The sequence below is a fragment of the Helicoverpa zea genome, chromosome 27 (assembly GCF_022581195.2).
Source record: "Helicoverpa zea isolate HzStark_Cry1AcR chromosome 27, ilHelZeax1.1, whole genome shotgun sequence".
Lineage (NCBI taxonomy): Eukaryota > Metazoa > Arthropoda > Insecta > Lepidoptera > Noctuidae > Helicoverpa > Helicoverpa zea.
Window position 1 is genome coordinate 1,846,045 of NC_061478.1, and position 12,157 is coordinate 1,858,201.

The 12,157-nt window shown below is 37.3% G+C and overlaps 1 protein-coding gene across 1 annotated transcript; it reads right to left on the reverse strand.

The window, feature by feature from the left end:
* Nucleotides 1–816: 816 nt before the first annotated feature.
* Nucleotides 817–8,313, reverse strand: LOC124643515. Its single transcript, XM_047182516.1, has 5 exons — nucleotides 6,687–8,313; nucleotides 4,821–4,980; nucleotides 4,130–4,250; nucleotides 3,057–3,567; nucleotides 817–1,307 (listed from the first exon to the last, which is right to left on the reverse strand). The coding sequence occupies exons 1-4, from the start codon at nucleotides 7,832–7,834 to the stop codon at nucleotides 3,344–3,346; spliced, it is 1,653 nt and encodes a 550-aa protein (XP_047038472.1). The 5' UTR covers nucleotides 7,835–8,313; the 3' UTR covers nucleotides 817–1,307; nucleotides 3,057–3,343.
* Between the last annotated feature and the right edge of the window lie 3,844 nt (nucleotides 8,314–12,157).

Consider the following 12,157-nt stretch of genomic DNA (forward strand, 5'->3'; position numbering starts at 1 on the left):
AAGTTGGAAAAAGACAGCAATATAATCATGCTTCAGAAAGCAATAATTCTACATCGGAATTTTTAATGTTGACGCACAGTTTGACAACGACTTATAATGCTCCTTTTCTCAGAATAACTGTTTGCTTTAATGTAATATTTATAATAAACTTGCTTTTAATCCAACATAAAACTGTCGACAACTGTAACTTATAAATAAAGCTACAACTAGGATTTTTAACAGAGCTTAAAATCTATCTCAACTGCAAGAGAAAGGAGAGTTTTAAAACTTGACTGATGATGAAGACTGGTATGTAATTCGGAACGTTAAAAGGGTAAAAACGGCATACAAACACTACAGAATTTTGATTTTACGTAACTTTGCAAGGAAAACCCCGTAGGGAGTAAATCGTTATTGTACAACCTGTCGTAATCAATGAAGAATACGTATTACCTAGGTATTCATTCACAAAAATAAAGGAGTAGGTAGGGATGCTCGTGAAATTAATGCCAGCATGAAGGTATATAGTGATAAAATGTATCATTGAGAATCACGGAGAAAGAAAAAATGAATGTTTAGTTACTTACCATTGCTAGATATTTGGTGTAGGTATAATATGAAAGAAACGAAAACTTTGACATAAATTCTTATTCCAGATATAAATGCGTAAGTTGTGTGAAAAAAAGGTTTGATACCACTTAAAAATCTAAAATGCACAGCGCTGTTACATGTATTTTCAAATGGCTTACTTTAGCATACCTAACATATTATCAGAACTATGAATTTACTATTAGCGTCATGCTTAAGGATCTAGTTTAAAAAATAAAACACGACACATAAAATATTAATCCCATTTTCATTTATTAAAATTTTACAACAACCACATAATAAAATACAGATAATTTAAATTTGGACCTGCTTTGGTATCTAAACTATCGCATACCTAATAAAACATCATACACATTATTTATAGAGTAGACCGATTCCGTAGACACATTTACCAATGAAATAAGAACAAAATGGAATCCAGCACATGTGAAAAGACGTATAAGTTTAAGATGTAAATTGAATACTTATATATAATTAAATAATATTATTCCAGAACATTCTTAACACATAAATATCAAAACCGCTATTATAACGCCTACAATTTTAATCATAGCAATAAATACTCAAGTTTGTTAAAGTACGAAAGAATAGTTCTACTTGTTTGTCACTGCATTTTGTTGTCTGTAATGAGTATCTATGGATAAATATAAAATCTATTTATGTGTAAGTATTCTTGAAGATGAGTTTTACAATAACATTATACAGCTCGAATCTAAAGGTAGAATTCCGTCCATCGCGACATCGTAGGACGCGCGCGGCTTACGACTATCGTCGGCCGCGCGCGACAATAGTCAACCTATGAAAATGTATGGCACCGTTGCCGAGGTCCGCGACAGTCGCGCGCGGCCGACGAATTTCGTCAGCCGCGCGCGGCATTGTCTTGAAATAAGTAGATTTTGTTCGTCCGTTCCCTCTAGTCCAGTGGTTCTTAACCGGTGGTCCGCGGACCACTGGTGGTCCCTGGAGGCATTCCAAGTGGTCCGCGAAGCTTAGCTTCGCGACGTTGCTATACGTTATCTAACTTAATTTTTATCGACTAGCTTGTGGCACATTGTAGCAGCACGGCAACAGCACGGCAGCAGCACGGCGTCGCCTCGAATTAAGACTACGGCTAGCTGTCAGCGCGCTAACCACGCGCTGTCCGCTCGCCGTCGGCGCGCCGTTGGCGCTCCGTTGGCGCGCCGGCCGCGCGCCGGCCGCGAGGTGTAAGCTTGCTGTCACCGCAAACTCAATATTATTTTAAGACGATTATGATTGATGTTATGATTGAACACGACGCAATGACGTTGTTTCGCTGCCGGCTCGGAGTCGGCGCGCAATTAGCACGCCGTCGGCGCGCTGTACGCATGAGGACCGCTCGCTTGCAGCACGCGGGCGGCGAGTCGAGTTGTGTGGAAGCGGCAAGCACGCTGACTGCTCGCCATTGGCTTTTTTATATTGACATTACGAAATATCTTATAATATACACGATTTAATGCTCTAAATTGAATGACACCTTAAATGCTGGTGTGGAGCCATGCTGTTGCGGTGCCGCTATAATGTGCCATAACCTTAATTGCGAGCGGGGGTTTTCACGTATATCGGGTGTGTCGTACCTAGTCCCCCCATTCATGAAAATGTATGTTTGGGCTACATTTTACGTAATTTTGGTTTTGAGTCTTAAAAAATAATTAAAATTTCGCGCTCGCGTATTCAGAAACTGTATGCCCTTATTTTTGCATTTGTCAACAAACAAAAAGTTAAGTACGTTTGGGCTACATTTTACGTAATATTTGGTTTAAGTCCGATAAAAATTTCGCGCTCGCTTTGCTCGCGCATTTGGAAACTGCATCGGCAAGTTTTTCTTTACTTGCAATTGCTTACCTACACAACTGCCGACATGCGTTTAGCTTTGAGTAGAACTGAACCAAAAATTCAGTTTTTTTTTTTATAAATAATTAAGAAATGAGTGCTAATTTAGGTAAACCGATGAGGTGGTCCCCGGCAAGACAAACTTTAGTTAAAGTGGTCCCTCATATCAAAAAGGTTAAGAACCACTGCTCTAGTCAAAGTGCTAATCGATATCCTTGAAGAAGAGGAGGATGAAGTGCTGCTGTGTCCTTTTTTTGTAAATAGATTACCAATCGACCCTATCCTTAAAAAGTAGAAATGAAGAAGGATACTACCAAATACTGATTCAAAAGCATTTGTATTGTAATGAAAACAAAAAGAAGTTTTGCCGACTAAATAAAAAACAATTAAATTCTAGTTTTACTAAGATTCTATAGATGTTATTAAGCGCTAGACCATGTTGAGAAGCGTACGGCCGCGTGCGGCTCACGAAATTCGTCGGCCGCGCGCGACTGTCGCGGACCTCGGCAGCGGCGCCATACATTTTCATAGGTTGACTATTGTCGCGCGCGGCCGACGACTGTCGTAGGCCGCGCGCGGCTGCGTCAGCCGCGACCCACGGAATTCTACCTTTAAACGTGATAGTAAGAATCCTTACTTTGCACTGCTGGTATGGTGCACTGAAGTTACCTATATTTAACTGTTTCCAGCGGTTTCAACCTAATCCTGATCAAAAAAGACCTCAAACCAATTTGACAAGTAGTGTAGGTATAACCGACTGTGGAATATCATGAGCTCGGCACACTAAATATGAAATCTACTCTGGAGTTCTCCCATATAAGTATGTATGTAAATCAAGCAATGTCTCCCGTAAAATAAAAAACAGACAACATCCTCATACTGATATCAAGCCATAATTAATTTCTCAATACCACCTCGTAGTTCCAACTCGATTATCAGGCGGGTCTTTCACACAGCAGTAAGAAGCTAGCACACCAATCGTAGCCAAGCACAACGACAGTAGACTGACGCCGCAAACGGCTCCCGAGGTGATGTCGTTTAGTGGTGTTCCTGGTTTTGGTTCTAGACATAGTAGAATGAGTAGACCGAACGCGCTGAGTAGAGAAAATGATGAGAGGACGATGTAACCTGTGGAATAGAAAGGATAAATATATTTAAAAAAGGAATTAAGTTAGAGGATTCGATTTTGAAATATCTAAGTTGAATTGTTGCTTCATTTGCATTCTATTTATTCAGTTTTATGACTGAATTATTTTATTGATCAACGTTCTAATCTAATAACATATCTAGAACAAAAAGTGACAAGCCCTATTTTTCCTTTAATAGTGCAACAAGGAGCATCAATAAGAATAAGTTGTTGGCCATAAAAGATCCCGCATAAAAATTATGTTGTTACTTTACCGCAAATATTTATATTGAGGCGTTTGTTAAAAAGAAGGACACTTCTTATCTTATGAAAACATGCGGGTAGAACAAAAATATTATCATATACCTTACTATTCATGATGTTTAGTAATATATTTTATTAGTTAACAATGTAAGGACTATATTTATTGATTAATTTTAATTACTTTTTAAAAACGAACTTATCAATAAAAAGGTAAAAGGCATTTACCCAACGATAAGAGTAGGTCATTCGTGTACCATACAAAAAAGTATGTATGCCAAATCTACATAACCATAAACTTACCAGATATATAATTCCTGTTAGGCAGTAACTGTTGTCTCTTAGTCCTGAATCCAAGTAGTCCCAACAAAAAGCAGGTAAAACCAGCTAGCACGCCGAAGTCTAAGTAATAGCGCCTACCGATCTGAAATAGCAGAATGTTGCTAATTAAGTACTTTGATTTTTGCATAGGAGGTTAATGAAAACACGATCAATTATCTATTTAAAAGGGTAAGAGGAGCTTATTAGCCTGAAACTAGCACCCTAAAACAGTCTAAATCAATACCCAGTTGCTGCTCAGTAAAATAATTACTCAAAACAACTTATTTAACAAGTAGTTCAAATAAAAACAGCCTAGGCAAGTTCATACATCAATTCGTTTACTTGTTTATTTGCGTTGTAACAACATTTAGAATTAATACCATTTCACAAAGAAACTTAGAACGGTTTTAGATGCTACATGACAGGCAGAAATACTATTTATATCATATTATTCCCACTAGCCAGTTCAAAAACAATAGAAAAAAAAAACATCTATTGACTCAGCGCACAAAAACAAACGATGGTGTGTACATGAGCCAAATTAAGACACAGTTTAAAATTAAGTCCAGTTAACCATTACACCAGACAGCTAGAGCCTTATACTCATTTTCAAACAAGTTAAACCAAGTGAAGTCAAACCAATACAAATTAATAAAAGTCCAAAGTTCCTCACCGCGTACATCATATAGAAACTCAAGCCGGCCGTCAGTCCGCCACACATCGTCAACATGATGGCAGCTATCAGCAGGGAGGCTGTTGCACCTGACAGTGTCTTGAGACTGGAGAAAGATTTGTAGGTTTCTTCGGAGTACACTGATGGTGGGGAGGCTACCCTGGAATATGGAGAAGTTTTAATAAGAAAATCTATAGTAGGTATGTACATAATATGATCGTTTGCTGGAATGTTGCTAATCTCAGGAAGTTTTAAGGAGGGAAAATTATGTCAGTGTTAGATAGCCCATTTATCGAAGAAGGCTAAAGGTAGGTGAGTAAACTATTTACCTGGGTGCGTGGAGTAGTTTCCACGAAACCACTGGCTTAAGCTAGTTTAGTAGATATACCTATATGTAGTTGAACTTTTATAAAAGAGTAAGTAAGTATTGGGCAATTATGCATTAAGGAAAAGAAAAAAGGTTTTTTTTTTCAATAATAGCTGGTGGTAACCAAGTTACTTAATGTTAATCCCAAAAACTCGAATGTACTACTAATTTTAACTGTAATTTAAGATTTTCAAAAATTACGCTAGCTTTAAGCTTAACAAAAATAAAAAAGGATGTCTATTGATTGACCTAAAAAAATACTCAAATATGAACTGGATAGTTATTGCCGTCTTCGCCCTAACATTATTTTCATTTTTACTGTTACGCGGCTTTTAATTTCACAAGACATTATTTATTTTGGAAAAATTAAGACACCTACCTACTAAAGCATTTAAACACCATCAATAGTTATTTACATGAACTTTTGATAAATATTTAAGCTCCTGACAAAAACTAAATACTTATTGGTTACATTAGTATTGCAACATTGTGTTATAAAAGTTCTATATAAAGGCTGTTTCTATTAAACGCTAGAAACTTATTCTATTTGCGTTTTGCAAAATAGTAATAAGTAGATAAAAACTGTGGTATTATTTTATTAATGATTTAAGTACTGACTATTTGTGGAATGCAATAAATGATTGAGTATTGAGTAATTCAACGAGACGGCTTCTCAATGCGTATGGCGGTCGGTTAACTATATTTTGTCGCTAAAACTACACCTAAGAAGTGGGGAAGGATGGATTTATGAAAAAAAAACTTAGAAAAAAACATTTGACACGTGCAAAACAGCTGTCGGTTAGCGACGATAAGCTTTCGATTTATCGAAAATCGAAAAATATGCAAACTTTGCCTGATGAAATACGATGTCGATGAAATACCTACGACTTTTTATACAAATGCGTAAAACAGATGCCACAAAGAGCAGGTGTCGGGGCGTAACAGCTAGTAAACCATTTTGTAGTAAACAGGACATTATAATGAAACAAGAAAAAACGAAGTTTCGATCGAAATTTCGCGAACTTCTTACCACGGTTTCATTTCGTCTCGTTTCGTACCTACGAACGAAGATTGTTTGAAACTTAGATTATCTAAACCGACTCCTGTCTGTGCGTTCGCGATAAACTCAGAAATACATGGCTTATCATGTGGTTTTCACCAATATGATGTCCTCCTAGCCGATTGTCAGCTACGGCGGCTGTTCTCATGTATGGAGATTAGCCAACTGCGCAGGACATTATATAGTGCACAAGCATTTTCACAGACACAGGTGCACTCCCTATTCCTTCACACTCATAGCCCGATGGGACGGCAATCCGACACTACCATAGGGAGATCAAGCGCAGGACCGACATTTACGTGCTCTCCGATGCACGGGGATTTACCAATATACATATAGAACGATCAATGAGAAAAGGCACCTCATTCTTATCCTTACTAAATTTATAAATGCAAGCTCAACTTTTTCTGTAAAAGCATAAGTAACTATGTAAACTTACCTAGGTATAATAACAGCAGTATTCTTATCCTTCCTCTGGCTCTCTCTTCTCCTTTCATAATCCCTTCTTTCTCTACTCATCTCCCTCTCTAAGTCAAAACTCCTGTCTCTACTCTTATCTCTAAAACTCGTTACGAAAACATCATGTCTGTCAAACGCTGGTATATTTGGTAGTTTCTCAGGCAAACCATAGTTTAATTTCTGTTGCGCTTTAGGCGAAATTGGCGAAGTCGGAGCACTAGTCCTCGAAGTCAAGTTCGCACAAGACTTCGATGGAGTAACACCTTGGGTCGGAGTACTGGAAACAAACTTTCTTGGCGTCTCTGAATATTTGTTGTCTATAGATTTATTCGGTGTGATTCTGACTGAAGGCTGGCTTCCATAACTTTTCAATTTCCTTGGCGTTGATAGAAGTTCATGTAACTTTTGAGTCGCTATCAAATTCTTTTTAGACATAACTGGCGAAGTGAAGGTAACATTACATTTCCTAGGCTCATCATCTTCAGTAGGTATTATAGCGTATCTCAACGTTCTACCGTTGACAGTCTTCACAATTTCAGTCGGTATTTCTTTTAATTCATTTTCGTCAGGCCCGTCAACATTGTACTCTTCAATCTCATCAGGTTTTGCTTGTACTATCCTCTTTTTTGTCGGCGAATAGTCTACTATATCGTCAAAGTCTTGTATGACTTCATATCTATGTTTTGTTCGACTATCTTCTAAACCATCGTCGCTGTCTGCTTGTCTTTCAAACCTGGAACGTCGTTGCTGCTTCAATTGTGCCATTTCTAAATCCTCACTTCTCGTTCTACATCTTACTGACCTTGTAGGCTTATAAACTAAAGAAGACTGTCTTTGAAAACTCCTGTTTTGGAATTTGGGAGGTTTTGGCGGCAATTCAGGAGGCTCCTCTCTGTACCTTGGAGCCCCCGCCGGTGACATACGTAAAGGATTATCAGATATATCTGTCCTCATTATTCTGTTGCCTATTTCGATCTTTCTAGGCGAGTTCCCGCCTAAAGGTGGCATCCGTTGCCTTTCGGGCGACACAATTTTCGTCATACATGTTTTCTGTGCGAATACAACTTCGCTTTGTGAACAAAATGCTGGGTTGGAGTAGTATTTGTACACGATTTTTGGTGAATCCATTGTTTTAAGCGTAATAATTCCCCTTTAGCGCATGAATCCTGTTTTGTAAGAAGGGTGGGCTGTAAGCGTAACCGTTCTAGTTCACTGCTTTCTTTAAGTTAAACACTAAGTTAAGCTTAAGTTAAGTTTCTTATGGAATAAATTCACTTATTTAAATTAATTTCACTTAAATTATAGTTATTTTAAATATTAATTTTACGATATTTAGCAAAGTTACAAAGTGTTTTCCATCCAATTTTTAAACCATTCAACCTGGTATTTTTATTTTTTATCCACTTTAAAACACTTCACACTTAACCACTAAAACTAGACTAAAATTATTGAAAAATAAATCTATTATTACTCTACAGATAACACACGTCTATCCAGTTCAACGTATAACCGTCAACTGTAAAATTATTCCTTTTTCAAAAAAACACCGGGGTCGGAAACGGCGCTCGCGCACCCCTGCAAACAGGCACGCGCTATTCGAATTCCAATTTCAAAAAAGTTCACACATCCTATTTACTACCTTAATACTTCCAACTTAAAGTTGATAATCCCTTGGCTGTTGCCTTAAATTTGATACCATGACAATATAACATCGGATGATTGGAAATTGAATCTTATTTCTATAGGTATAGAGTGTAATTTTGAATATCCAGTTATTTCCTATAGTGGAACTGGTATTACGTTGTGCAATTATTGAATGAATTTAAAGGTCTCTGACAAGGGGTCGTGTTGTTAGGGCTCCGATGTTTTGTATGAAGTTATGTGTAATATGAAGCACCTAGGCAGGTCAGTTTTGAAATATCGTGTCTGTCTAGATCAAAAATTCATACTTTTGTCGAAAAAATCGAAATGACCCTAGACTGAACGAACATTCCGGATTATTTAAAGCTTGATCGCAGGAAGTCATCAATACCATTTCCTTTTATTAATTGTTTTTAATGCGCCACGATAAAAGAATTTAAATTAACAAAATTCAATTGATTTTCTGTTGCCAGCTTCTTGGGCGCTCCCATTCGACAACGATGGGGATGAAGTTTGAACTTACTTTGTGATTGATGTTGAAGAAATTTAGTCTTGTCATTAATAAATGCCATTTTCAACTTACAAGGAAGAAAAACACCTCCTATTATTGTTAACACCAATTTTTTTGTTAACAAAAATATTTTTCTCTCAAAAACCAAAATTTCATCTAATGACGTACCTCGCTGCTTACTTTCTCTATAATAATAATAATAGTGATTACACAGGCAGGGGTAGCACGCGCCGAGTGTAACGGTCGACAGCAGCTGCCTGCGCGCGCGCAGCTGTGACGTGGGGTCACCAACATTTGGTTGTTGCTGTTTGTTGTTGTCATTGCATATAGGTACGAAACTTTATTGGATATTATTTAATAAACTAGTTTTCTAACTTGTACTGTTTGTTGGTTTGAGCACGTGTCAGAGTTTTATCAGAGACCGGTGACATATATGTAGAAAAAAAATATTGGCTTCCGCCATAGATGGTGACAAAAACTATTCTTTCTACTTCTCAAAGGTCCAAGCTACTACCTAGTTTTCAGCTTTTATAATGCAGGTCAAGGGTCGAGTATAATTATTACCTAAATTCTGATATTAGGAATGATTCTCACGATTTCCACTTTAGTAAGAATTAGTTGTGAAGTGTTCAACTCATTTATTTATCATTGCAGGACATAGTTCTCAAGGCTTAAACGCGTTGACATGCCTTACTATTTTCAATTCAAATAAATATGTATTTGAATACTTAATGTAAAAAAATTAATGGTACCAATAAATTTCCTTGCTTGATGGACACCCAGGAATTGAATTATTAACAAGTCTATAAAAAGGTACATTACGTATTTTAATATTCTCTCAAGTCCAAAAAATAAATCCTTCAATGTTTGCAGCCCCTGGATGCGTGTGCGTCGCGCCGGTGCTCCCGAACCCGTATCGTATTGACATTATTGTTGATCCACGCAAAAACCTATATATTTGACCTTCAATATATTATGTCATTCAGTTTAAATAAACTTAGTAAAAGCAAGCTGAAAGTCAGGCAATCAGTACCAACGCAACATTTCTAAGTTGGGTACATTACCGAGTGGAAGCGACGACGACTAATTATTCGACGCCTTTTATTAGTTTTAAGTAATTTATGTAAAGGACAACTTTTTTACTTTCTAATTCTAAATCTTGGACACCAATGACTGTGTTTCTGAGGGCACGCTGTAGGTCCCGGCTGTCATTGAACATCCTTGGCTGTCGTTACGGGTAGTCAGAAGCCAGTAAGTCTGATACCAGTCTAACTAAGGGGTGTCGGGTTGCCCAGGTAAGTAGGTTGAGGAGGTCAGATAGGCTGCCGTTCCGTGTAAAGTACTAGTACTCAGCTGCATCCGGATTATTCCGGATAGACTGGCAGCTGACCCCAGCATAGTTGGGAAAAGGTTAGGCAGATTATGAATGTGACGTAAAAGGTATCAGTAGAAACAGGTAGGAATGCAACTGCTTTTTTTTATTTTTATTTATTAATCTTATTTCACAAAGTAATCATCTTTATGCTAAGCCCCACAAAACCGTTGCAATGGTTTGACTGTGAGGTCAACTAGTATCTTAAATAAAAAACTTATTACTAAATATTAACTATACAATAAGTTTTTTATGCAACTAATATCACACAAACGGATATTCACATTGTCTTTTCCTGTGTGTATAGTATATGGCCGGAAACTTTAGTTACTATCATAGATAAGATTCGTTTACTGAATATTTTTTTAGCCTCTTATCACAGTAAAGACGTAAATCACCTGCCAAATGTAGGTATACGAATCAAAGTGAGTAAATATTCGTTGAAAAAGAAGTAATAAAATCATCTCTGTGACGGTTCTGAGCAGGGGCCCGATTCTCCTAAGTTAATAATGTCAAAATCGAATAGAAATCGAATCGCAATAGCAGTTTTAACCATATCGGGCATTCTGCTACTAATAAAAGACCAATCGTATTCGATTGACATTTGATTGGTGTGCGATTGGTCTGCTATTTTAGTAATTTTGGTCTATACGGTAGTTTGCTGTCCAATTATTTTGCAATCGTAAATCATTTGCAGACAAAATGATTCATTATTGAATGACAGAAAAGGATAAAAACGTTTATTTCAAAGAAAAAATAGCGGAATGCCACATACGCTTGAATCGTAATCGAGTCGGAATCGGATCTCAGTCGAATCGAGTCGAACGTGAATCGTATGTCGCTTAAGTAAAATTAGGAGAATCGCACCCCAGGTAAAGTTGTGTTATCCATTTCAATATACGTTTTAGACTTTGAAAAAGAAACATGAAACCTTGCAGTCCTGAAAAGGACTTTGTCAATAATAATTTAGATCTTAATCAACTTTAGCCTAGGTACCTAAATATCTGCTATCCTACGCATCTTTTTTCATCGTCTTCTTTGGTAGTAAAATGGGATTAATCGCTGGCAACACTCCTCCTTGCGAAATGGTCACACCAGACAACATTTTGTTCAATTCTTCATCGTTTCTGATTGCGAACAGTATGTGTCTTGGGATAACTCTGCTCTTCTTATTATCAGTAGCCGCTTCTGCAGCCAACTCGAGTATTTCAGCTGCTAAATATTCTAGTGCTGCCGCCAAGTAGATTGGTGCCCCGCTCCCAATCCTCGGCGCATAGTTGCCATTTCTTAAAATCTTGTGGATTCTTCCAACTGGGAACTGTAGTCCAGCCCTCGAAGATCTTGACTTGTTCTTCTTCATTCCAATTTTAGACATTTTTTGTATTAGGTACAGTAATAAGGACAAAAAATATTGCTTGACTACTAAGCAGTAGCGTATAACGTGTCGCGTAACAAGTTGGTGTGTTTAAGATGTTGAGACGGCCTTAAGTAGTTTTGATGCTAGGCCCAAGTAGTGGGAGGGCGGGTGATGTCTAAGATTTCTGACAACCAATGAGTAAGCGAATGATATTGCGAGTATGTGTTGTTATTTGAGTAGGAGGTAGGTTGTCATTTTTATATTGAATGTATTTTTTTTGGTACCGTCTTTTAAATTCAATTTTGTCCTGGTATTTTTCCAAAGGTTTGGCTAATTTTGTTTGTCTTGAAACATCAAATTCAAAATTACTAACGGTACTACGGTAACTGCAAGATGTGGAAACTGTTTTTTGTATGAAAAGGTATTCATGGTGGTGTCATTCCCTCCAATTCAGGATCTGATGATGGACATCTAGAGAAATCGATGAATTGTAGGCACACATCTGGTAAGAGATGACATTCGGATGTACACCTATAAGTTTCTTATAGGTGTATTCGTTATGACTAGCTT

Coding starts and splice junctions, on each gene's coding strand:
- LOC124643515 (XM_047182516.1), bottom strand. CDS start 7,834: ATGGATTCACCAAAAATCGTGTACAAATACTACTCCAACCCAGCATTT. Junction 4,251..4,820: donor GTTTCTATATGATGTACGCG/GTGAGGAACTTT, acceptor CTGCTATTTCAG/ATCGGTAGGCGCTATTACTT. Junction 3,568..4,129: donor TAACAGGAATTATATATCTG/GTAAGTTTATGG, acceptor TCTATTCCACAG/GTTACATCGTCCTCTCATCA.